We start from the raw sequence: 26,400 nt of genomic DNA, 5'->3' as shown, positions 1-26,400 counted from the left end.
AGTTTTTTAAAGTATTTCATGTTTTTGTGATATAAATTACTAGGAGACATTTTTTCTATCTGATTTTCCCCCCATGCAATTGTGTCCAATTCTCACAGATTGCTTGGCAAGGTTTTTTGGAAGAAATTTGCTCTTGCATATATTCTAGGGCTAAGAGAGAGGGATTTGCCCAAGGTCACCCAAGCAGGCTTTGTACCAAGGCAGGACTAGAACTCACAGCCTCACATTTTCTAGCCTGATGACTTAACCTCTACACCAAACTGGCTCCCTTTTGGTGGTTTACAAATGTAGCAAACATGCAAGTGCATTAATTTTTGTACCTTATGTTAGTGACTTTATTTTTCTTTTCCAGACCATGCGAAGACATAGAAATGAAGTGACAATTGAACTTAGAAAAGTAAGTATGTAATAAATTCTACACCGGATGTATTTTCATGTTATGTTAAATCTCATGTTGTAAAAATATTTCACAGATAGTATTGTTTTTTCTAATTGTGGATTATTTTCCACTTCGCTAAAATTGTTCATATGATTCTTAATATTGACAGAACCTTAGCTGATTATTTGAGGTTTCTGGAGAAATAGGATAAGGAAATGCCTTCTTTTTTTTTCCTATTGGTGCTGAGAACACCAATAGTGTCAACTCAAAAAATAGTTCATTTTCTGTGGATTTTAATTACAGTTTCTTGAGGAATCACTATTGGTACATTTAACTGCAGCATTTCTTAACCCTTTAAAGGATAGTGTAGCTGTTTATTCTGTTGTTCACAAGTCATTAATGGGATCAATGCCTAAAGTTTACAATACCTATTGGTCATTGTTCTGGTCACTCATGGAGATTGCTTTTTTCAATCTTTCTTTTTATATCTCTACCATTTGTGCTAGGGAATTGCGAAAATTAGGTTCCTATTGCGTATTACTTTTCACTAACTGTTTTAAAAGCTCTGGTCTGAAACACATTATTTTTCTGAAAACATTAATCATTTCTGAATAAAATGTAAACTGCTAATCTGACCTGATGGCATAGATGAAGTGCAGATAAAAACATTTTGTTAAATTAAGTAATTTAATGTCAAGAGAAGAAAAGGATGAATAAGTATATGAATAATCTTACGACCTGATAATATTTGTGTAAGACGGGAGCAAAACTATAACACAGCAACTATCTGTAAGTCAAAGCTAATAGAATCTGAAAAGCTTAGACCTAGAATGGCCTTGCTTCCCAATATAAAACAACTTGCAAGTTCAGTGGCAGTGGAGACAACAGGCTTGGTCATTCTCAATTGAAACTGCATTTTCTCCAGGTTCATCTTAGAAGTCTTGAGAAAAACTTTGTGCCTGGATTAATCCAGTAAAGCAATTCATGAATTTTATTTTGTACAATGGTCCTTCCTCTATACCAGAGGCACACTTTTTTCCTCCTTTTAAACAGTTGGTAATTTTGGTGGAAATACTAGGGTGGAGGTGAAGGGCTCTTTTCCCTAAGTAAAAGGCAAAAAAAAAAAAAAAAAAAGCTCAACAGATTTGCCAGTTAGTCTGTACTAACAATCATTAGAAAGAAAAGGAACATAAGTTAGTTGAGAAAAAGATGAATGAGATATGGTTGGAGCAGCTACAGTTGTGCTACTTACCGATATCTCATTCATAACACCAGATTGGAAAGAGGATACGCAACTGTCTTTGTGCTTCTTCATCTCCTTTATGGTGATAAGATCAAATAGAGTTAGTAGAAGAAAGAGTGTGGAACTATTTTTTAATTTTCTATGCATTGTTAAAATTTAAGATGAGAGAATTATACAAAATATTAAACTAGCAGTGGGTTTAATTGTGCATATGTACAGTCCCCACTTCAGTATTTTCAAGGATTATTTTCTTACCATTCTTTACTACTACTTGTTTTTTTATTTTGAAGTGTGCAATTCTGCATAAATGCACTTAGAAGTAAACCCTATTGAATTCATAGATACTTATTTCTAAGTAATGTATTCTGTTTAATACAGAAATAGTGAAAAACACACAAAGTAGCCAAGTGCTGTTTTAAGTAGCAGCTGTTGCTTATACTCAGTATATTAAAAATATAAGTGTGTTAAAATATGTTTAGAATTAAATAGAAGAACAAAACATTCAGAGTACACATTGTTCAGACACAAAATGGGTGTTTGTAGCCTCACTAAAACCATTCTAACCCTAATTAGAATGATTTTGATCTCAGAACAGTCCTGTAAGATCTGTTGGGCTATTTCAAGACTGGAACACTTCTATTAAAGGTAAAATAGTTGAAACAGTTCTAGTGAAGCTCAAAACTGTTGTTATTGGAACTATTGACTATTTAGTCTTGAAATATAATTGTTTGTATGACTCTACAATAAATGCAAACGTAGCTTAGAAATGCTCCTATTTGTAAATCATTTTAAATCTATTATAATCATTTCATTACTCTTTATGAATGTCTAGAAAGACCTTGTTCTCCAGTGCACTGCTCAGAGAGCCCAAATGCTGGGTTAACACAGCCTATCTGCCCTTGGACTGAGTGATGATTTTCTTGACCACGCCTCCCTTTGCCTGCACATGCTCAATTCGAAAACTCAGTCCGCCCGAGTTAGGGCTGTTTTGGGAGAGCTCCAGTCTTAAGAGCAGAAAGGCTGGAAAAAGTTTCCCAATTTGGACCACGTTTAAATTCTCAGATAGAGGAAATCACGCTTCTACATCAGGTCTGTCTATTTGCCTCCAGTGAGGCTTCCGTCGCTTTAAGAGAAGGGCTGCCGGGTTTTTCCCTGCTGTTGCTAATTGCAAGCACTGCAGGGGGTTGCAAAGGCTTGCACAGCGGGGGCTGGCTAGCAAGGGAGCAGTTAGTGGGATAAACCAAGTTCCCTGTTGGAACAGGGGCGTCCCAGGGGGAGGAAAAATCCAGCAAGGCTCTGAGAAGGCTCTAAAGCAGGTGAGCCGGATTGCTAGGATTCCCTCGCCTGCTCCATTTTGCCCGGCAACAGCAGCGACGGCTGGAGTCTTCGCACACCTTCAGGGCTGGAAAGAGCGGGAAGCGGCTGCGTGCGCACCCCCCGCCATTTTGGATCGCTCCGACTCACCGGGCAGAGCGGCAGAGCTCAGAGCGTGCTAGGAACAAGGCAGCAAGAAGAGCCCAGCCAGCCAACGGAGCTTCAGCGAGCCCTCAACGACTGCAGAACGCCGCGGGGAGGCTGGGGGCTAGTCTGGGAAGCCAGCTAGCCTCTCCCTCCGGAAAATAAGCTAAGTCTCGGGGAACCGAGGGCGGTGGGAGGAAGGAAATCCGACCCCAAGGCGGCCCTTCCCTCCTGGAGATTCTGCCAGCGCTTTTGGACTGCAAAGGCCAGCGCGTGCCCATCCCAACTCCAGCTATCTCCCAGGCCTCGTGGGGACCTGAAATGGCTGAGGAATGCAGGGAGGCCTTAGGGGATCAGGTGGGGCCCTCCAGCAAGCGCTGCAAGCTGGATCCCTCTGTAAATAAAGGCAAAGGGCACAAAGGCTCACTTGAAAGGGCTTCTCCAAGAGCCACAGTGGATCCCAGGGAGGTTTCAAGGCCCCTTCAGCCAGAACCTAGCCCAGACCGTCGCAGCAGGGAGTCAGCTTCCCCTGATCGTGAGGCCCAATCCCCCGGGGACAGTGAATTCTTGTCTGGGGATAACTATGCATCCAGGGATCCATCTCCTGAAGCATCTTGGGGGTACCCCGACTCCCCTAGCTCCTCCATCGGAGAGGAACGAGATTCTGTCCAGAATTCCCCCCTTGGGAAGGGTGGATCCAGCTCAGGCAGGCCTAGCCAGCGCAGGCCCAGTAAGCAAAAGAAAAAAAAGGGGAAAAGTTCTGCTCTCTCGGATGAAATGAGGGAGGTAATTGCCTTAGCCATCTCCCAAGGGATAGCTGAAGGCATTAAGCGCAAGGGCTCTAGCAAGGGCAAGGCCCCAAAGGAGAAACGCAAACCTAGGGCCTCCACCTCTAAGGAGCCTGTATCCTCCTCCCCATCTTCAAGCCCCTCTCACTCTGGGCTATCAAGTTCTGAGCAGGAAGAAGGGGAGATTTTCGCCCTTTCTGAAGACGAAAACCCCACCCCTGACAAGCCAAAATTCTCTGGCCTGTTTCAACCGTCATTATTCAAGTCTATCTTGCACAAAGCCATGACGGCCACAGAGTTAGGCCCCACTTCCAGACCTGAGGCCTCTCAGGCTTCCACTTCCAAGGATCTTAAGCATGGGTTGTTCAAAGAGACAGTAGAAACCCCCGAGGTTATTCCTGTGCCAGACCTATTTATGGACGCGGTACAGCGCCAGTGGCTACAGCCAGGCACCCTGACCAACCCCAGTGGGGGGGATAGAACTCTATATGCAGTAGAAGATAAAATGGAGGAAATCCTCAAATTCCCAGAAGTAGATGCCCCAGTCGTGTCTCTAACTTCCAATTCCAACCTGCCAGCTGAGCTCCTAGAGGGACTTAAGGCAGAAGATAAGAGGTCAGAAAAGGCATGTCAGAAAACACACATGGCGTCTGCCTGGGCCATCAAGGCATCCACCTCTGCCTCCTTTTTTATTAGGGCCACCCTATTCTGGCTGCGCCAACTCAGGTCCAGACCCCCGCCCAGGAAATCTAGGTGGCGCCATGAGCTAACCAAGATTATTACCGCTGTCGAGTATTCGGCGGATGCCACCTTGACAGCAGCAAAATTCTCTTCCAGAGCTCTAGCTTCCAATATCACCTCCCGCCGCCTCCTATGGCTCAGGCACTGGCAGGCCGAAATGAAGGCTAAATGGAAGCTGGCATCGGCCCCATTTAAAGGGGGCTTTCTGTTTGGAGAGGCCCTGGACAAGTTTGTCACCGAAACCAAGGACAAACGCAAGATCCTTCCGGCAACCTTTAAAAGGGGTGACCGGAAAGGGGCGGGGTCCTTTCGTAAGAGACCCTACAGGAGCCAGGAAACAGGGCAATCTTCTCACCCTTCCTCCTATCAGAGGCCCTTTCAGGCAGGGGGGGATAGGCACCAAGACAGATCCTTCGGGGCTCGTGCCAACCAATCCCAGTCTTCCTTTCGGAGACCATTCCGAGGAGGAGGAAACAACAGTGGTGGATCCCGGCCCTTTCGTAAGGGAAAGTGACGGTCACAGGGATCCCCCCATCGGGGGTCGGCTACGGCTGTATGCCGACAGGTGGGAGGAGATAACATCGGACAAGTGGGTCCTCAACACCATTCGCAAGGGCCTTCTCCTGGACTTCCTATCCTTTCCCCAAAGAAAGTTTATCCGCTGTCCTACCCCCAGGAACCCAGAAAAGAGGGAACGCATGAGGGCAGAAATCTGCCATCTCCTAGAGATAGAGGCGATAGAGCCAGTCCCCAGGGATCAGCAGGGGAGGGGCTTCTATTCGATCCTCTTCCTAGTGCCCAAAAGTTCAGGGGGGTGGAGGGCCATCTTGGACCTCAAGAGCCTAAATCAGCATCTGGCTTACAAGAGGTTCAAGATGCAGTCACTCCACTCCATCCTGGGCTGTGTGAGGGAGGGGGACCTATTGACATCAATAGATCTCAAAGAGGCCTACCTGCATGTCCCCATCCATGTGGCCCACAGGCGGTTCCTGAGGTTCTACGCGGAAGGGAAGCATTTCCAGTACAGGGCTCTTCCCTTCGGGTTATCATCTGCGCCCAGAACATTCACCAAAATTCTGGCAGTGCTAGCGGCTCATCTCCGCAACCATCCGGTTCGTCTGGAATGTTATTTAGACGACATAATCATTCACTCTCTCACCACCAAGCAGGCACACCGCGATGTTTCTCTAACTGTGCAGACCCTGCAGTACCATGGCTTCTCTGTCAACATGGAGAAGAGCCAGTTCCGACCATCCACCTGTATACAGCACCTGGGTGCGGTCATCAACTCCACCTCCTGCCAGGTATTTCTTTCGCCAGACCGGCTGTCGAACCTGAGACGCAGAGTGAAGCACTGCAGCCTTGCCAGGTCGGTACCCATCATTCAGCTGTCCCAGCTCCTAGGGATAATGATCTCGTGCCTGGGGGTGGTTCCCTGGGCTCGCCTTCACGCCAGGGAGCTGCAGTGGTTTCTGCTGCCAGTGCAGAGGGCCAGGAACAGCAACTCACTCAGGCGGGTTCGGCTCCCACGAAAGGTGATCCGGTCTCTGGCATGGTGGAGGTCCAAGGCAGTCAGGAAGGGCTGCCTGTTCAAGGAGCCGGAGAGACTAGTTGTCACCACGGATGCCAGCCTCCTGGGGTGGGGCGCCCACTGTCAGGGCCACCTAGCCCAAGGCCGATGGACTCAGAGGGAGGCCGCCCACAGCATCAATTGGCTGGAACTGAGGGCAGCTCGCCTAGCGCTGAGAAAGTTCGCATCTCTAGTAAGAGGGGCTCATGTACTGTTGATGACAGACAATGTGGCGACAAAAGCGCACATAAACCGGCAAGGGGGCACTCGATCAAAGGCCCTCATGCTCGAGGCAGAAGCGCTGGGCAGGTGGGCGGAACGTCATCTGGCTTCTCTCAGTGCAGATCACATCTCCGGCGTAAGCAACCGGGAAGCAGACTGGCTGAGCCGCCAACGCATCGACCACTCGGAGTGGCGCCTGCACCCGGACCTGTTCCAGCAGATCGTGAGGAGGTTCGGCAAGCCACAGGTAGACCTGTTTGCCACACACAACAACACACAGCTCCCACGCTTCTTCAGTCGCTACCACTCGCCCCAGGCGGAGGGAACAAATGCTCTGAGGTCAGCGTGGCCTCAGGGACTTCTGTATGCCTTCCCTCCACTTCCGCTCATCCCTCAAGTGGTGAACAAGCTCCTGACCGAAAAGGCAGACCTCATTCTGGTGGCTCCCTCCTGGCCCAGAAGGCCCTGGTACGCAGACCTGGTCAGCCTCTCAGTTCAAAGACCTTGGAGAATCCCCCGGGACAAGATTGCCCTCAGCCAGGGGGCCATCACCCATCCGGAGCCCCAGTGGCTGCAGCTAGCCGTTTGGCACTTGAGGGGGAGCTCCTGAGGAAGCAAAAATTCTCTGACCAGGTCATTCGAACAATCCAAGCGTCCAGGAAGCCCTCTACGACTAGAATCTACGATGCCACCTGGGCCGCCTTCTCACGGTGGTGCAAGACTAGGAACATAGAGGCCTCCTCAGCCTCGATCCCCCAGACCCTAGACTTTTTGCAAGAGGGTCTGGATAAGGGCCTTGCAGTCAGCACCCTCAGACGCCAGGTTGCAGCGTTGTCTACCATCCTGGCAAAGGGCTCCTCTCGCTCGCTGAGTCAGCTTCCCCAGATCAAGAGCTTTCTCAAGGGAGCAGCGAACATCAGCCCTCCAACTGTTCACCGGTATCCGTCATGGGATCTTCCATTTGTGCTTAAGGCCCTGACCAAAGCCCCATTTGAGCCTTTGAAAAAGACCAGTCTGCGCTACCTCACCATCAAAACCGCTTTCCTGGTGGCCATTACATCCGCTCGCAGGGTAGCCGAGCTTGCTGCGCTCTCTGTCAGGGAGGATTTGTGCGTAGTTCACCCGGACAGAGTAATATTGAGACTTGATCCGTCATTTGCTCCGAAAATTAACTCCCTGTTTCACAGGACTCAAGAACTTATTTTGCCCAACTTCTGTCCCCATCCTTCTCACCCTAAGGAGCGTGAGTGGCACAAGCTGGACGTGAGACGGGCCGTGCGCACGTATGTAAAGAGAACAAAGGACTACCGCCGGTCAGAGGCTTTCTTTGTCTCCTTCCTCCCTGCGTCCCTGGGCCGCAAGGTCTCCTCTCACACTGTGGGACGTTGGCTACGTGCTTGCATCAAACTGGCATATGAGCACCAGGGCAAGACGGTTCCGAGAAGAATCACCGCTCACTCCACCAGGAGCGCTGCAACGTCTGCAGCCTGGGCAACCCAGGCCTCTATCCTAGACATTTGTAGAGCGGCCACCTGGGCTTCCCCCACGGCCTTTATTAGAAACTATAAGATTGACACCTTTGCCTCAGCCGAAGCCTCCTTTGGCAGAAGAGTATTACAAAGAGTGGCTGAAATGCCAGAGGCTTCGGCGCTTCCCCACCCTGGGACTCAATAGCTTGGGCATGTCCCAGCATTTGGGCTCTCTGAGCAGTGCACTGGAGAAAGACCGTTGGCTTACCTGAACGGTCGTTCTCGGGGCACTGCGAAGAGAGCCCAAACCCACCCGGGTGTTTGTATTTGAACGATGTGGCTGTATTGACTGTAATTGATTACAGGACGGTTCCTTCGTTTTCGAATTGAGCATGTGCAGGCAAAGGGAGGCGTGGTCAAGAAAATCATCACTCAGTCCAAGGGCAGATAGGCTGTGTTAACCCAGCATTTGGGCTCTCTTCGCAGTGCCCCGAGAACGACCGTTCAGGTAAGCCAACGGTCTTTTTAACTGAATTTTTATCATCAGCAAATGACCCTTTATTAGCAAATCTGATAATAAAAACAAACCTTTGGGTGCTTTAGTTTGTCAGCAAGGGACAAAATAGAGGAGTAAACAAGAACCTTATTTCTGATAACTTAGAGTCTGACACCGACCAAATCAGGTTCCGACAAAAAATTCACATTTTTTTTTCGTGGCCAATTTCCCCTTCTATACCATTCTTTTTTGTAAGCGCCAAATTTCAAAAATTAGGTTTGTATCACGACCAAATCGGTTTGCAACCAAAGTTATGGAACTTATTATGGTTGCGACTTTTACACAAGAGTGAGAAACTTTACCTTCTGTCATTAACTTTTACAGTTACCCAAAATGAAAAATATGTCTTTTTACTTTTTACACACATGTAATGGCTACTCAGGATGCCTGTGTGCTGAAACAGTACACATGATCTGAAGTTCATTTCATCCAGTATGTTGCTGAATTAATTTTGATTATGTTAATTTAGGACTTGATTGTTATTTTTTTCAATTATAGCTTTTACATTAATGTAACACAATCTTTTGAGTTCTCCTCTCTCAACTCAGAGCTACTAATTGAGTACTAAATTGTATTAAATTCAGAAACATTCCAGACTTTCTACATTTTTCCTGCTTGTATGAAAGTACACATAAAGTAACATCTCAAACATCTGCTAACATAAATTCTCCTTCAGAATATTTGTCAAGAAATATGCTGCAGTCTAACACTAGATAAAGCAGCCATGAAGGCTTTGGAAAAGATACTTGGATATAACTACGTTCTATACTCTACCTATAAAAATCAGAACAGTACAAGCAATGGTATTCCATGTTATAGTCAATGAAAGTGGAAGATGAACATTGAAAATGCAAGATGGGAAGAGTATTGACACTTTTGAACTTTTGTCTTAGAGAAGACTCTTGAGAATTTCTTTCTCAAGAAAACAGTGAAGCAGCCTGGTTCTAAACACCTCACGGCCCACTAGTGAGCCACAACCCAGAGATTAGAGACCCCTGGCCTTAGCTACAGTGGGAATGGTATACCATTGGAAGACATCAAGGAACAGATTGTCATGGAGGAAATCTATGCATATTGTTGCTAAAAATTGAAATCACCTTGATGGCACATAATCAATGCACCCATTCACAATATTTATATATTTCACATTACTTATATAGGTAACTTTTCAGTCATAGATATAAATATATTTCAAGGATTTATCAGTTAAAGAAATTTGCATGACTAATATTAAGACATGTCATAAAGCTTATTTAAAATTTACTTTGAAGAATATTGAAAAGGATTATATTAAAATATTCATTCATTTCAGAACAAAAGAGATGAACATCTGTTGAAAAAAAGAAATGTGCCCCAAGAAGAAAGTTTAGAAGATTCAGATGTTGATGCTGACTTCAAAGCAGTAAGTTATTTAATTAATGGAAATACTATTTCTAATTGTCCTCCCTTTACCCTTTCAAACTGGTCCTGGTGGATTTCCATTTGTTTATTTCAATTATATAATCAATCAATCAATCAATTGTACAATTATGATGAATGAATGTTGCTCATTATTTTACTCTATGTTTGTCTACGTCACTGTTTGTATTTCCCTCCCCCGATCTTATGTAAGCCGCCCTGAGTCCCCTCAGGGAAAAGGGCGGCCTATAAATGTTAATAAACCTTCAAACCTTCAATTATATTATGATTTGAGTGCTTGCCAACTAGCTAGTATTTATAGTTGCAGTGTCTTGAAGTCATGATTGTAATTTATGACCTTTCCCAACTGGCTTCTGAGAGGCAAAATCAAATCTGCTTAATGACTTGTGATTCACTTAATGACCACATGGTTTGCCTAAATGACCATGGTAAAAATGGTCAAAAAATGGTTCTGGTTATGTGATAATTTGCTTAAAAAGCACATCTCTTAGCGAGCAAAATTCCAGTCCCAATTGTGATCATAAGTCAAGGACTACCTATTTTCCACTCCCGTATTTCATCCCCTTTTGACTATTTTTCCCAATATCATAACATTGTTTAGCATGCTGGCCAATCATGAATAATATTCTCTTCAATCCAGTTTCTCTCACTGAGAGAAGGATGATGTAGTCTCCCTAATAAAGAACACTTTTTGAAACCTATAAAGGAAAGAGGAAAAATATGTGGAAGATAAACTAAAGATCATATTGGTAATATTTCCTTTCTCCTTTTTTCCTTAATACATTATATATTGAGTTTATATTTCTTATTTTGTCAATTTAGATTGAAATAGGTTAATAAGATACCTGCTAAAGATTTTGTATAACCCTCTGAAGTCTAACAATTGGCCACATAGAACTTATAGTAGTTGTCCTTCAGAAAGATCAGCAAAGCCAAACTTTGTATATCTGAGTCTTGATTATATTGCCATTAATATGTATGTTGTATTGAAGTTCTTATTTCTATTTATGTTTCTTTCATTTTTGGTATGATTAATAAGGAAAATGGAAACATTCATTCTGGGGTCTTGATATACCGATAACATTTTAAAATTCATGGGCTGGTTATTTTTCTGAGAATAATGAACTCTAATGAAAGTTAGAACTAAACAATTTCTTTCTCTTTTTAAAGCAAAATGTTACACTAGAAACTATACTACAGGTAGGTTAATAACTATTATTATTATTATTATTATTATTATTATTAGCTGGATTTGTTTAATACTTGAACTAATTTTTTGAAATCTATTGCTATAGAATGCTACTAGTGATAACCCTATTATCCAGCTGAGTGCTGTTCAAGCTGCAAGGTAGGCATCTATTTTATTTGAAAGACTTAAAACATTATTAATCTTTTCCTCATATTATATTTTTATTGATTAGCTTTGTTTTAATTTTACAGAAAATTATTATCAAGTGATAGAAATCCTCCTATTGATGATTTAATAAAATCTGGAATTTTACCAATATTGGTTAAATGTCTAGAAAGGGATGACAAGTAAGTAGTGCTTTTTTTCTGAATGTTTATAATACCAATTAAAGGGGATTTTTTTTCTTGAAGGGCTGCAGTTAAGAACCCTAAAACTTTACTATTTTTTATTTTGAACACTTGTCTGTATCAGTAATAATATTACTTCACTAGTTTAAACACATCTTAATATTAATAAATTTACAGATTATGATGGTTGTTTTTATTTGTTACATTACACAGTCATTCTACAAATTCTGCACACATTCTGCTCTTTCAGCACAGTCTACATGTAGTCATCAATGTCTGTATTCCTTTCTCAGTGTTTCCTTTTTATTCTTGTCAGTTTTTGTTTCATATAATAGGGCTGTGCTTCTAATTTCAGTAGGTTAAAGTCCCTTTGGCTTTAATTTATATCCTTGGAATACTGTTTTTTTTTTCTAATCCTTAGTCAGGACTGTGTATTTGTGATGGACTGTTTGTCATTCTCTACATCTTTCAGTCTTGGAAAATTCAACTTACCTTTCTTGGAGAGGGGAGAGGCAGGTTGAAAATTCACAACCACTATGACAACTATGGGCCCAGGTGATCATGGCCTAACATTTAATAAACAAGAATGCCCTCTTCCTAGGTCCCACCATACCGCCCTATTTGATTATGTCTAGAATATGCCTACTATACTGGATTATATAGGATTGGCTGAAACTATGGAAGACAGAAAGTCTCTCAAATAACCAGGCTCTATGATATGGAAGATTTTATAAGCAATAACCAGTACCTTGTATCCAGAAGCATATAGATAACCAGGGCAGCTCATGAAACAGAGGCATTATATGGTCATACTGTAGCATGTCCATAACTGCTCATGATGCTACTTTCTGAATTGGTTATCTTAAAAGACAGCACCCTACAGAACCTCCAAGGCAGGTAGTACAACCTCTTCTCCCAACTAAACAGACACTGATTCAGGGACCAAGCTACACATCACATTCCTTCCCCCTGCCTCCCACCTCAGGTGGCCTTCACCAACCAGTAAGGGGAAGGATTTAATAAGTAGGTAGCAAGGTTAATTAGGTTAATGAATGTCATTAAACATAGTTAAGAGGTTCAAGTCTATACCATGGCAATAAAGTAGAAAAGCAAGCTTATCTCTCGCTTTTATTGTATCCAGATAACCATTCAGCAAGGTTGTTTAAAGTGACTTAATTTATATTAAGAATGAGATGAAACAGGCTTAGACTTAATTCTACCAAATTGAATGGCTTTAGATTTGAAAGCTGACTGAATCCAACTATTATTGACTGTGGACAGAGTAACACTGCAAATGGAATTATCTGCAACTTGAGGGTCCTTTTGGACTTACAATTCCTGCTTAAATAGCAGGGAAAGATTCAAAGGCTTATGCACAATTACATATTGTCAGCTGTGTGTGACCTTTCCTAGATCAAAAAGCCTCATTCAGTCAAGCCACTCATTCTCTTGTCATCTTATCAGCAGATTATTTCAATGTGCTGTTCATGGGGCTGTCTTGAAGATTATCCAGAACTTCAGCTGGTGCATCATTCAGCAGTCCAAGTAATTATGGTGCACTAAAGTTCCCCCATGTAACATCACTACTGTTGGAGCTTCACTGGCTTTTGAATGCAACTCAAGGTACTGCACCTTGAAAGTCCTACATGGCAGATCCTAGATATTTCCATGACTGCCTTCTCCAAATTGAATCTGCCTATCCGATAAGCTCTTATTAAAGAGAGAGGGATCACCATCTTCACCATCTTCAGGTTTAAGATTATGTAATGCCTTTATATAAATTACATAAGATGTGACTTCATTTAGAATATTGTTTCTTATTATTACATCTCCAAAAGTTTACTTTAGGCCAGGAAATAGATTAGAAGACAAATAACCAACAGATTTGAAAAGATTGGAACTCCTCCACTGAAAGACATTTTTTAATTACATTTGAGATTGTAGAGTTAGCTCATAGGAATTTGCTATCACATTTTGTGGTGATGGCTTCCTTGGGTCATTTTAAATAGAGCTTTAAGCGTGATTCATATTATATTCTTAGATACAGACCACAGTAATTAACTTGAAAAACAGCTTCAGCACTGTACTCTTGACCTCATCTGTATGAAATGAAATGGATGATAAACTTGAGATCCCAAATCTGCATGAAACCCTCATAGACTTTTGGTTGTTGTGTCTGGGACTCCCATATGACCATAATGAGTCACATGGGCAGCAAGGTTACCTTCATTTTGAAATACATGAAAACTTTAGTGCAAACAGAGTAAGCTTATTTTAGCTTCAAAAATAACACACTCCAAAAGAGCATAAAAATGAGGGGAAACAATGGAAAATCCAAGCCCTCCCCACTTTGCATTTTTACTTTCTCAAAAAATGGCTTTTAGGGTTACCCACCACCCCAGGACAGAAGGTATTTTGAAATGTAAATCTTTCTATTAATCCACTGGAGTGGTTTACCAAGGCTACTTTTAGAAAGGATAGGATGAACTTCTTTGGTATGTACAGGAAAAGTCACCTGTGTGACAAATGGACTACAACAAGTGGGCAAAATGGTCTGTGCACTCTATATCAGTGCACAGCTAAAAGCCTTCAAATTTTTGAGCCATACTCAATTATTGAATAGTTCAGATTGCATCCATAGTACTGCAACAGTTTTCAGTATATTAGAAAAACCGGGAAGGAAAAAGGCAACTGTCAAATGAAATATTATGTGAAATTATGAACGCATTGATGTTCTGCCAAAATAAACATAGGTGCATTATTATACAGCTCATAATTTCCTGAAATTATCATTAAAAATAGGTCATATTTCAGGGATATTGTAATAGCATACATAAGGAATGGATATAGTAAAATTTAATTATAGTGAATTAATGCTTTCATAATAACTGAGTGCCTCTGTTGCATTTTGTAGATATCATTGCTACTATATTGTATTTTTGTCTTTTTATAAACAGTCCTTCCTTACAGTTTGAAGCTGCTTGGGCCTTGACTAACATAGCATCAGGCACTTCTTTACAGACTCAAGCTGTTGTACAGTCTAGTAAGTGTTTTAAATATTTAATATTCAAATGAAGTACCTTTTAACAATATAATAAGAATATATAATTTCCTCTTTGTGTAAATATATGGCACATACTTTATATAACCTTCACATGCCATATACTGTATAACCTGTATATATGTAAATTATCTGGGAGGAGTTTCTGGTTCTGGAGTTTTGGACTGAGCCATCTGTTTTTGATCCATATTTTCTTGGTTAGTTAAGGCCTCCTAGGGGGTGCCGTTTATTGGGTCCATGCAATCATTTATACAACTTTGGGGAATGGGATCCTGCTGCCTGTTTTAAACAATTTCAGACCTGATTATGTTAAAGAACTCTATCATCTATAAAAAGTTGCCTATATCTTTATACCTTAATTATTGTGTTTCTTTATCTTTGCTCCCATAATGTTTAGATTTGATTGGGAAAATGAATCCTATTCCCAACCATGGCAATCAATAGTCACAATGATAGCTAGAAGCCTCCTTATTTGAGGCCATTCCTATGGTTCCACCACAAAAGCGCGTAGGACAAAATCGCGCTCGACAAAAGCGCGCTGTGACGTCATCACAGCGCGACGAAAAAGTTCGAAAAATGTAAAAATAAAGCGAAAACCTTACCCTAAGCCCCCCAAACCTAACCCTAAACCTAACCATAAACCTAACTCTTAACCTAACCCTAAACCTAACCCTAAACCTAACCGTTAAAGTAACGAAAAACCTAACGCTAACCCTTAACCTAACCCTAACGCTAATGCTAACGCTCTAAAGCTAACCCTAACCCTTAACCTAACCCTAACCCTAACCCTAACCCTTACCTTTATGTGAATCGGCTTGCTTTAATTTAATTTTTATTAATTTTTATTTGAATTTTTCGATCTTTTTCGTCGCGCTGTGATGACGTCAAAGGCGCGATTTTGTCGATCGTGCTTTTGCCGTCTGCGCTTTTGACGGGTCACGCATTCCTATGAATTAAGGCATATCTCTGATGCTAAGGTTGACATTGATGCCTTGCAGAAATGTTGATTATGAATGATTTATCTACTATTGCCCTAACCAAGAAAATGTAAATACCAATGTAAATAAATGTTCATACAACCTTGAAATTAGCTCCTGGGTAAAGTGAAACTGAAATATTTTAAATGCACAATTACCATCCTCTGAATCTATGATAGAAAATAAAAGAGTGTATAGTGAGTCAAAAATTATTGTTCCAAGAAGATTGCAAATATTTATATTATATTTCAGTCCATTTCAAGGAGAGGATTTTGGGAACTATTCTCTATAAATAAATACATTCTTTTTTGCAAAGCATAATCTTTTCATGTTGTAGAATAAACAGTTATTTCTAGATGGTTAAAGTAGCTTATATCTTACTATAAAAATCATTTTCCTCCTGAAATAGCATGGAATCTAGTTCCCAGTTAACATTAGATGAATTTCAACTATTACTTTTGTGTTCTTTTTGTTTCTGTTAAGTATCAAAATGCAATATGTGTCTTGAAGATCACATTTCACTGAAGCATCCCTCTATTACAGATGCAGTACCTCTCTTCTTAAGATTGCTCCATTCACCGCATCAAAATGTTTGTGAACAAGCTGTTTGGGCCCTTGGGAATATTATTGGTAAATAATAATATTTTAAAAAATAAATTCAAAGGCTTTAAACTCTAATCTTATACATTGGCATTACCTGATGAGACTATGTTTCTCCAAGTTTTATTTTTTGTTTTTGACTACTGCATCAGAAAAAAACACATTTTGGAGAATTTAGCTGAACTTGTCATAAATAAATGCAAAATTGTGCAATTAGATTTTTGCTGAGCAGTTTCTAATGGAGAAACATAGAATCTGTGTCATAGAACATCAGTGCCCATACATGTCACTGCATACATTCCAAGAATTTGCCATTATGAATATAATTTTTGTTTTCATTTTCACTTCTGTAGGTGATGGTCCTCAGTGTAGAGATTATGTCATATCACTGGGAGTTGTCAAACCGCTTCTATCCTTCATCAACCCCTCCATTCCCATCACTTTTCTCCGGAACGTCACATGGGTCATTGTAAATCTCTGCAGGAATAAGGATCCCCCACCACCTATGGAGACAGTTCAGGAGGTAAATAAAGAACTACCACTGTACTTTTGCAGCTCAGCTGCACTGCAAATCACCTTTCCCATAATATATGATACATTGTCTTAAGGTCTATTCATTTGAGCATTGTTTCAATATCTAGTTATTCATTAGGTTTGTTTTCTATTTTATTTAACTGTGATTTCCAAGTCCGTTGTTTTCCTCTTGTTTGTATCCTCCCCCCCTTACTTTGGTTTGTGAGCAGCCCTGAGTCCCTCCGGGAATAGGGCGGCATAGAAATCAAATCAAACCAAGTCTAATTTTGTTAGTGAAGGAAATACTCACTGTTAAGGCATATTCAGGGAAATCTCTGAAATACTGCAATTACTTGAGGAAATTTTCAAGCTTTGAATTCAGATCTATCTGGATCTAAGATAGTAGTGTGAAAACTGTGCCTCTAAAAATTGAATCCATTGCTGTGTAATCTATATATTACTTGAGAAATGTCCTTAACCACACTAAGTAAAATAACCTCACTAACTTGGCTTTTGGAGATTATATAAGTAGTCCCCGACCAATGATGGGTTCCGGATCGCATTGCAACCAGTACGGTTGCAACGGGCTCCGGCGTCCTCCATATGAATGTGTGTGGCACACGCGTGCAGCGCGTGCATGCATCTTACCTTCCAGCGATGCCTCCGCAAGCCTCCGTGACGCTCCAGCTGTTCACCGGAGCATTGCGCAGGCGCTGTACATGCCATGTGTGGAAGCGCCGAAGGCTTTAAAGACAGGTAAGGAGCGCAGGCAGGCAGGTGGGCCCTTCGGAGCACCATACCTGAATGGTACCCGGTGCTCTGGGCAGGCTCCGGTACGCCTGTAATGAGGCGTACCACCTGCAACCCACCATTGTCCCCGAATTATGACCACAATAGAACCAAAATTTCTATTGCTTAGCAAGATACTTGTTAGGTGAGTTTTACCCCATTTTACAACGTTTATTGTCACAGGTGTTAAGTAAAGTTGGTAACACAGTTGTTAAGTGACTCTGGCTCCCCCTTTGACTTTGCTTGTCAGAAGATCACAAAAAAAGTGATCACATAACCCATGGCACTGCAACTATCATAAATACATGCCAGTTGTCAAGCAACTGAACTTTGGTCACATGACCAAGAGGATGCTGAAAAGGTTGTAAGTGTGAAAAATGGTCATAAGTCTTTTTTCCACTACTGTTGTAACTTCAAATGATCACTAAACACATAGGTGTAGGTCAAGAACTATGAAAGGTGTATTGTATTTTTTCTTTCCAAAAATTAATGGCCTTTGGTAATCCTTTTTTCTCAACAGATTTTACCAGCCTTGTGTGTTCTAATATACCATACAGATATAAATGTAAGTAAATCCTAAACGAATATTCTTTCTCCTGTAGACTACTATTTATTAAGCCAATAGCTGTATTATTTAGATTTTGCCTAACTGCTGCTTTAAAAAATTACTTGCCAAATATGTTTACTTTTACATAAATATTGCAACCTGTAGACATTTACCTGGAAATCAGTTGCATTCTACAGGGATGCATGTGATTTTATTTATGTGTTAATTTTCTGTTGCTGGTGATCTGTAAGTGGTTCTTACATGGTAGAAGCTATGATGCAGTCAAATGACTTGTACATAAAATATCATGCTATACTGATTCCTTTTGTGGGTGATGCTGCTGTTTTGTATTGCTTTTGTTTGGCTTATATACAATACTTATATGTCAGAGATTCAGCTTGTACTCATGTGTTTGGATTACTGAGTTGTTGGCGCAGTTTGGTTTCATGCAAAAGTAAGGATTACAATTGTAATAATTTGGAAAAATAAATTTATAGTGAATGAGTTAAACATTTTCTCTTTGCTTGATTTCTTTTAAATATAGTAATATAGTAGTATATTAGTAGTATAGTAATATTGCTAATATTTCAAATGTTTGGGGGTATTTCGGGTAGAATTTATAATATTCCTTAATGAGTAGAAAAAAACAGCAAAGAAAATCATAGAAAGCAATTTAGAGAATACATATAAAATCTGTAATAAATGTGAAACTCTTGTTCATAGCAAATCTGATTCAGAAGTTAATTGCCATCTTACATTAATATATAACCTGTCCTCCTTGCACAGATTCTTGTGGACACTGTTTGGGCTTTGTCCTATCTCACAGATGGTGGGAATGAACAAATACAGATGGTGATAGATTCAGGTGTAGTACCATTTTTAGTTCCCTTGCTGAGCCATCAGGAGGTAAAAGTTCAGGTAAGTTTTGAGTATTGTACAGTGTGATATGGTATTACAAAATGTATTATTATATCAGTGCAAAAATTCAGACATCTTTGTTGGGTAACATCTCTGTTTATTTGTATTTCAAATCCACTTATTTAAAGGCAAATATATTAAATAAACATTAAGGAGTGTTTTGAATTTACTTCCTCAATAAACATGCTTCATTTCAAATGAAACAAACAAAATGTTAAAAAGTTACGATATTTATGTAGTTACTTACCAAGCATATCTAAATTATATTAAAGTAACCAAAATATCTTTACAATCCCCCAGGCATGTCACAACGTTTGAGCACTCCTAATGTTTGGAAATTGAAAGTTGAAAAATTTGACATGCCCTAAATATGTTCTTGACTCAAGCTCAACTTCTGCTGTCTATTAGACACATCCATGCAGTGTTTCATGGCAATAATCTGACAGTATTTGCTACTGTCTTCTTCCAGGATAGTTTTTTTTTACTTCCTGGCAATCAGTATTGCTCTGGGATGACCTGGTGGTTTCTCATCCCAGTGCTAATCAGGCTTAACCCTGTTTAGTTTCTGAGCCCAAATCAAGGTCAGCCAGGGGCTGAGAAAGTATTTAACGCTGATTTACATCTACTATTTTTTAACTTAACAGGTGAATGTATGTTTATTAAAGTTATAATCCATCTTTTAGACAAATACTTTCCTTAAGGCATAGGTGTTTTCTGATTGCATATTACATATTTTGTGGAATGTGTTGGTACAAAACTGAGTAATTGTATGGTGGTTCCAAATGAAAAAAGGGGAATATTCAAAGTTATGTCTGTAAAAGCTTGTTAGCAAATTACTATAGCCATTCCTTATCTAGTAACTATCTCAACTAGCAACAATCCACAAATATGATGGTAATAAACAATAATTTTAAAAAATTATTTGGGACCAATTCATTCATTCATTTGTATGCTGGTGTTAGCATAGCTGGTGTAGTTATGTGAGAAAATTTTATCTGAATGAATTTATCTACTCTTTTGTTTGTGTAGTTTATTCTAGGATTCAAAAAAGTAGTCGTAGTTTCATAAACTCTACCTCAAGTGCTTTTTGTAACTCCCATCAGCTTCAGATTCTTGTATAAATGGTAAAGTTTCAGAGGCCCTCATTGTCTGATCAAGAATACAGAAATAGCAGAACAGAGAGCTTGCCAGGTCCATAAGAAATACAAAAGTTACAATTTCTGAACAAAAGAAGCACAATTGCATTTTAGTGTTATGTTTATGCTAAGGCAAAACAGAATCACTTGAGTACCATGATGTTTGTAGACTACACAAATTAACTGAAAGATTACATCCATAGTATTTGTTGGTTTATTCCAGATTTTTTTAAATACATATGAAACACATATGCTATTAATTAGTTAAGATTTTAATAGGGTTTTTGAAATTGGAAAAAGAAATTAGCAGATAACCAATCTCTTTAGGCTTAGAAAGAAACTACAACAGACATCCCAAAATGGCTGCCTTTAAGGTTGACAAAATGAGTACAATGGACTGAATTTACACTGCTATAAAATTAGTTATTCCTCGATTTACAACAGTTCATTTAGTGACTGTTCAAAGTTACAATGTCACTAAAATATGACTTATGACCATTTTTTACACATGACCATTTTGTTATATTGTACTATATTAATTTATTTGATTCTTTTTGTTAGTTTTTATTGTTTTAAATATGGTTTTATATTCTTTAAGCTGCCTTGAGTCGCCTTGGGCGAATAGGCAGCAATATAAATTCTAATAATAATAATAAATTGTTTATTTTTTTAATTTATTATTAACCTTTTTAAATGTTCAGTTGACTGAGTTTCATGTTTAAAGAATATGATGATGATGATGATCATCATCATCATATATTTTAAGAAAATACTTGGTCGATACCTAAGGATGCTGGCAGGAATCCATATCAACCACCAGTGCTAGTTAATAATATTTTGATACATTTTTAAATGTTCAGTTGACTAAGTTTCATGTTTAATGAATAAAGTATATAAGAATAATATTGTGGGCTCAATTGTGATCGTAACTCGAGGACTACCTGTACAAAGTTCCTTTGTTAGTTTTTTCTCTGAATTTTTACCAGAATAGCTTCTTTATTCTAAACATGCATTTCTAAAATGTCTAAGAATTATAATTTATTGGACAAAAATATAAATACAAACATGCATTTCTTAGTGGTAGCATACTAAGGTAAATTGAACTTTATCTAGTTCATTTTAGGGTTTGTTACTTTTTAAATTATATTGCTTGGTGTCTTTCACCATTATTTCTGCCTGCGCTGAGTCAATAGTTGCAGCTTCCATGTAAATAGTTGTCACAATTAGATGCCTGTATGTGGACATAGAATGTTTTTAAATTAAATACTACATCCTTCATTATAAAGCCTAGGACTAGACATTTTAACAGCATATTTCTTGAGTAATCTGTCCTTGTATTGATTTGGCATTGTACATATGATTTGAATTTGACATTGATTGTGATTACAAACAAATCTGAAACTAACATTTTAAAAAGAGAGGAGCATTTCTCATATGTACATAGAGCCAGTCAATGTTTTTTGTCTGCGAGCTTGAGGAAAGGCATGTACATTTGAATATCTCTGTAGTTCAGTATGTGTTCAACCTGTATGTCTGTAGCATATTTGAACTAGCTCTACAAATGAAAGAGACCCTTAAAGTACAGAAAATGTTAATTGTATCATTTTTTAAATTAAAGACTGCAGCACTAAGAGCAGTTGGCAATATAGTAACTGGTACTGATGAACAGACACAAGTTGTTCTCAACTGTGATGTCCTCTCCCATTTCCCAAATCTTTTGACACATCCTAAAGAGAAGATAAATAAGGTGAGTGCTGAAATTATTTTGGTAATCTTGTTTCATTTTTAAAAAATTTAACGGAATTATTTCTTTTCCTAATGCTAAAAGAAATGCAAAGATTTTACACCTAGTGTAATCCAATGTTGTGCTTCTAGTCAATTTTTATCTTTGATTAATGGAAAGGGAAAAAGTGGTATATACTATGTAAAAAATTAAATGTGTAAGGATTGCATTTTATCTTTAGCTTGAGAAAGACAAGTACTATTTATATATTCACAAATTATAAGTTTGGTCTTCATTGTTCACATCTACCATATTTTAAGGAATACAAGACACACCTTTTTACCCCCAAAAAGAGGGTGAAAATCTGGGTGCTTCTTATACTCCGAATGGTAGGCCCGCCCACCTGGTCCATGTGTCTTTCTCCTCATTAAAGAGAAGAAGCGAGCCGACTGCCGCTCCTTGGGCCAAGCAGCTCTATGTGGTCGCCGGTCAGAGGGAAGGGGGGAAAAAATAAAGCGTGGAGAGATATGTTTAGTCCTGCCTTGCTGTGGGGAGGGGTAGATAAAAGCAGATTGAGATCAATAAAAAGCCTTACCCTTTAGGATGATCGAGCCCCCACACATCGCGTTTTTGCCCTCCCTGGCCCCCAGAAGCACTTTGCAAGCCTCCCAAACTCTCTGCATGCCTCAGTTTTCAGAGGGTTTGGGAGGCCTGCAGAGTGCTCCTGGGGGCCGGGGAGGGCAAAACCTTTTTTTTAAAATTTACCTCTTCAAAATCTTGATGCGTCTTATACTCTGGTGTGTCTTATACTCCGCAAAATACAGTTATAAGAGGAGTTTTATTTACTGGATCCAAATGATTAATACCTCTTTTTAAGAGGAAAGTCCTAATAATCTTAAAGAAACCATCATACATTCACTCTTTAAAATGTTCTTTGGAGTGTAGGTAGAGTCTCAGCCAATTATGAATATCTTTTTAGTAAGATGGTAGGGCAGGTGTTTCCTGAACCAGGATTATTTTTAGACCTATTTCAATTTTCCTTTAGTATGAAATCCTCTTGGTCCTCCTAAGAAAAAGAAGCAGCTATCACTCCAGCTATCAGTGGCTTTTAATGCCTTTCTTCACTGTAGTCCTTCTTCATAGTAGCTTTATAAGAGAGATACAGTTGGTTCACCTGTATTGGTATGAGAAATTTCACACGGTAACGGAGAAATTTCAGTTGTCTCTTTTAAAGTCATAGAAGACATTATCTTAAGTTTTTATAATTAAGTAGTATACAGTGAGGCAAAAAGATGTAACAGAGAATATTGCTGAAATATTTTGTATTTCATTTTTTTCTAGTTCACAGTAAAATAAAATTAAAGCTAGGAAAGACCATATACCTGAGTGGAAGTGATGGAAGTTCCAAAGATCAGCCTATGACACACTTGATCCATCTAAGTTAGCTTCAAGTATTTTAAGCAACTTTTGTTTTCATTGTAGGAAGCTGTTTGGTTCTTATCCAATATTACTGCAGGAAATCAGCAACAGGTTCAAGCTGTAATTGATGCTGGACTTATCCCTATGATAATTCACCAATTGGCTAAGGTCAGTCAAATACCACATTTCCCTATTTTTATGCTTTATTAAGCTAACATAAGATATGTTGCTAATGCAAATCATTTTTATATTGTTTAGGGTGACTTTGGCACTCAGAAAGAAGCTGCCTGGGCAATCAGTAATTTAACGATAAGTGGTAGAAAAGATCAGGTTTGTTTATCTTATGAAATTCATGCAGAATTTTTAGAATGATTTATATCTAATGCCACAAATCATTGTAAATATCTTTTGCATTGCTCAGGTTGAATATCTTGTACAACAGAATGTAATCCCACCGTTCTGTAACTTGCTGTCAGTGAAAGATTCTCAAGTAGTGCAGGTGGTTCTGGATGGCCTAAAAAATATTCTAATAATGGCTGGTGATGAGGCAAGCACAATAGCAGAAATTATAGAAGAATGTGGAGGTAAGGTTTCATTTAGTAACCCCAACTCCATCTGTCATAATTGACTTATTGTGATACTTAATTGATATTGTTATTCTGATGAAAATATTGTGAGTGGAGAGTAGAGATGTACTTTTTTATTTTAATCTGTTTTTTTATTTGCATGTTAGATAACTTTTTCTGATCATTGGATCCTCTAAAATAGAATGAAAATCCTTGAGGGATTGCTCAAATGTCAGCATATCTGACATTTCTTCATTGTTCTGTATGTTCTGCAGGTACTTAAGATTCTAGATACGATTGTTACTGTAAAAACTAGATCCTCGTCTATTTGCTATGTTCCACCTCTCAATTTAGAATACAGCATCAATCTTGGTGAAGATTGGACTAATATCTCACCTTTTCTGCAAGACTCCTGGATAGACAGTTTGTGAGAAAGTACTGTATGTGGAAACATGATATGGAAATTTTGGCTTATCTTGGTAAGCTTATGCTAGGTAGCCCTCAGAGACTCCTATTCAAAGCCTACAATATCCCAGAGGAGCCAATGCCAAGAATTTGCATTTAAAAGTGATCCTTTCAAAGTTGCTGTGTATTGTGCAGAGTATAGCCTTGTCATGATTGTATCTGTATACTATTAAAAATGTCAGTGTCATGACTTTAACTGGGCAAAAAGTTGCATCATAAGGCAACAATTTTTGAACCAAGGTATGTTAGATGAGCTAACTTACAGAATGTGTCCAAAATCCAGGACTCGGGACTCCCAAGGGAATGAAAGTTGTGGCTGCCTCAATGTTACTGGCTGCTGCTGCACTGCTGCTGTGGTCACATAACCTTCATTTTCAGCATAGTACGATAATTTTCCATTTTTAGACTCTGTAAAATTTCACAAGTTTTACATGTTTTTACAGTTATTTTTTTAAAAAAATATCTTACTCCTTCCTCGACTACAACAGCCACTTAGCCTGTCTGCAAGAAAAGAAGGGAGGAAGTTCTCCATGACCTGTGCTGCTCCTCAACCTATGTAGTCTTTTCAATCTATGTAGCACCTTTTGCACAACATCACACACTCTCCCTGATCAGCACCATCCCCCCATACACTACCTCCTGTACACTCCCATGCACCCTGGGCCCCTAATGGGGTGCACTATGTTGGAGATGGTTGCTTGGCGAAAACACCCACCTTCCCCCCAATCGCTCTTGGCTCTTAGTTAATTGTTGGTAGCTTTTATATTTATGATTTTTTTGGCTCTGTAAGCCACCCAAAGTCATGTTGGATAGTGAGATTGGCAGCATATAAATCTAATGAAGAATGAAGAGGACAGAAGGGAAAAGGTAGTTCCCAGCCAGCTTCCCACAAGGAAACTCAATGGGGAAGTCAGCAGGAAATCAGAAGTCACACTAACTTTCTTGCTCACCTGTGATCATTCTGTTTTTCTGTTTAGGTAAGGAAATATCTCTGAAAAAATTAACAGGTCATGGGTTGTCTAATAATCAAAGTTAAAATGTTACAGGGTTGGACTTGAAGAAAATGCATGGGTTATTGAAGTACACACATTATTTGTACTGATCCAGTGGGCCCTAAAGAAAACTAGGCCAGTCTGAAATATTTTCTCAAATTCCATTCCTGCTTTGAACTCATTTTGCTCTTATATGACCATTGCCTTGGCTATGACTTTTCTCCTCCTCCATAAAAGTTACGCTCAACAGTCCCATTACTCCATATTTCTATTGCTTTTTAAAATTGATTTTATTCATTTGAGGGGTAATCTTAAACACACTTAGTTCAGGGTCAGCCCAGGTTGAATTTTACTACTGTGTAAATACATGTATAATTGTGAATCGATGAAATTACTGAATGCCTAAATCTCAGCATAATTCCTTATATTAGCCATATCAGTTGATTCAAGTTACCTCAATTTCATGATAAACTCTCCATAGTGTATTTTTAAGTCTTCATAGAAATTGAGATCTGCTGGCTACACTCACCTACAGCTGCAGTTTATGAAGCATGGCAAAAAAAAAAAAAGTGGCTATTTTAAAAACTTGAAGAGGCGCTTCATACCCACTGCCTTTCAGCGGTATCTGAAGTGTGTATATGTGGGTCAAAATAACAAAAGCAATGTCATGCCATGAGCCATACTCATTTGTACAAGTATTAAAAGGCTGCTTACATGCATACACAAAAGAGTTGGTGCCTGCAGTGTAACCAAAGAATTTCATCATTTGACCAAAGCAGCAATTCATAGGTATATGAATACCTATATTTGCATTCAAAATATTTGAGCTGTCTTAATTCATATGCCAAAACCAGTGGATTAAAAATAGTAATTTATAAAGCTAATTATATTTTCATTTTCTTTTCTAGGTTTAGAAAAAATAGAAGCACTGCAACAACATGAGAATGAAGACATTTATAAACTAGCATTTGAGATAATAGATCAGTATTTTTCTGGTGATGATGTAAGTACTTGAGACATTTCAGAATATTATAAAATAGTATGATTATTAAGAAGTCTTATAAAAAGTTTAGCATAATATTCTATGCCAAAATCAAGTCCTTTTATTCCCACTGAGGAGACATTAACTTTCCATACACTGCATCTAGGGCTGAGCTAGGGACTCAGTCAGTCAGTGCACAAATAATCTGGCCACCTAACAAAAGCAAAATTTATGGCTGAGAACTGCAAATCCTAGCCATTGTGAGATGGCTGCTACTTGCCAATCAGATCTCTGTCCTCCTTGTTTTTTTCAAGAGCAGCCTTTAAAATGC

The 26,400-nt window shown here is 39.4% G+C and overlaps 2 protein-coding genes across 4 annotated transcripts in view; both read left to right on the top strand.

Moving 5' to 3' along the window:
• The window catches only part of KPNA3 (karyopherin subunit alpha 3), a 49,221-nt gene that overhangs the window by 13,709 nt on the left and 9,112 nt on the right, over nt 1–26,400 (top strand). For all 3 annotated transcript variants that reach the window (XM_014055321.2, XM_087716717.1, XM_087716716.1), the window contains exons 2-16: nt 353–397; nt 9,739–9,828; nt 11,016–11,045; nt 11,141–11,193; nt 11,286–11,381; nt 14,339–14,424; nt 15,963–16,049; nt 16,373–16,542; nt 17,842–17,886; nt 18,655–18,786; nt 21,541–21,669; nt 23,128–23,232; nt 23,323–23,394; nt 23,486–23,648; nt 25,996–26,090. In XM_014055321.2, the coding sequence (XP_013910796.1) occupies nt 353–397; nt 9,739–9,828; nt 11,016–11,045; nt 11,141–11,193; nt 11,286–11,381; nt 14,339–14,424; nt 15,963–16,049; nt 16,373–16,542; nt 17,842–17,886; nt 18,655–18,786; nt 21,541–21,669; nt 23,128–23,232; nt 23,323–23,394; nt 23,486–23,648; nt 25,996–26,090 (1,398 nt within the window). The remainder of the gene's footprint in view (nt 1–352; nt 398–9,738; nt 9,829–11,015; nt 11,046–11,140; nt 11,194–11,285; nt 11,382–14,338; nt 14,425–15,962; nt 16,050–16,372; nt 16,543–17,841; nt 17,887–18,654; nt 18,787–21,540; nt 21,670–23,127; nt 23,233–23,322; nt 23,395–23,485; nt 23,649–25,995; nt 26,091–26,400) is intronic.
• Nucleotides 5,661–9,252, top strand: LOC148045610 (uncharacterized). Its single transcript, XM_087715249.1, has 3 exons — nt 5,661–6,648; nt 7,641–7,835; nt 9,103–9,252. The coding sequence occupies exons 1-3, from the start codon at nt 5,839–5,841 to the stop codon at nt 9,250–9,252; spliced, it is 1,155 nt and encodes a 384-aa protein (XP_087571375.1). The 5' UTR covers nt 5,661–5,838.

Source organism: Thamnophis sirtalis, unplaced genomic scaffold, assembly GCF_051295495.1.
Source record: "Thamnophis sirtalis isolate CommonGarterSnake01/CBP01778 unplaced genomic scaffold, rThaSir2_p1.2 scaffold_5, whole genome shotgun sequence".
Lineage (NCBI taxonomy): Eukaryota > Metazoa > Chordata > Lepidosauria > Squamata > Natricidae > Thamnophis > Thamnophis sirtalis.
Note: the sequence above shows the minus strand (reverse complement) of the source record. Positions and strands in the feature narration are given on the sequence as shown.

What these genes read in the sequence shown, in the direction of transcription:
- LOC148045610 (XM_087715249.1), top strand. Translation starts at nt 5,839, where the DNA reads ATGGAGAAGAGCCAGTTCCGACCATCCACCTGTATACAGCACCTGGGT. An exon ending in GGAGGTTCGGCAAGCCACAG is followed by an intron (nt 6,649 to 7,640) that starts GTAGACCTGTTT and finishes TCTCACCCTAAG; the next exon opens with GAGCGTGAGTGGCACAAGCT. An exon ending in ATGAGCACCAGGGCAAGACG is followed by an intron (nt 7,836 to 9,102) that starts GTTCCGAGAAGA and finishes ATTCTCCTTCAG; the next exon opens with AATATTTGTCAAGAAATATG.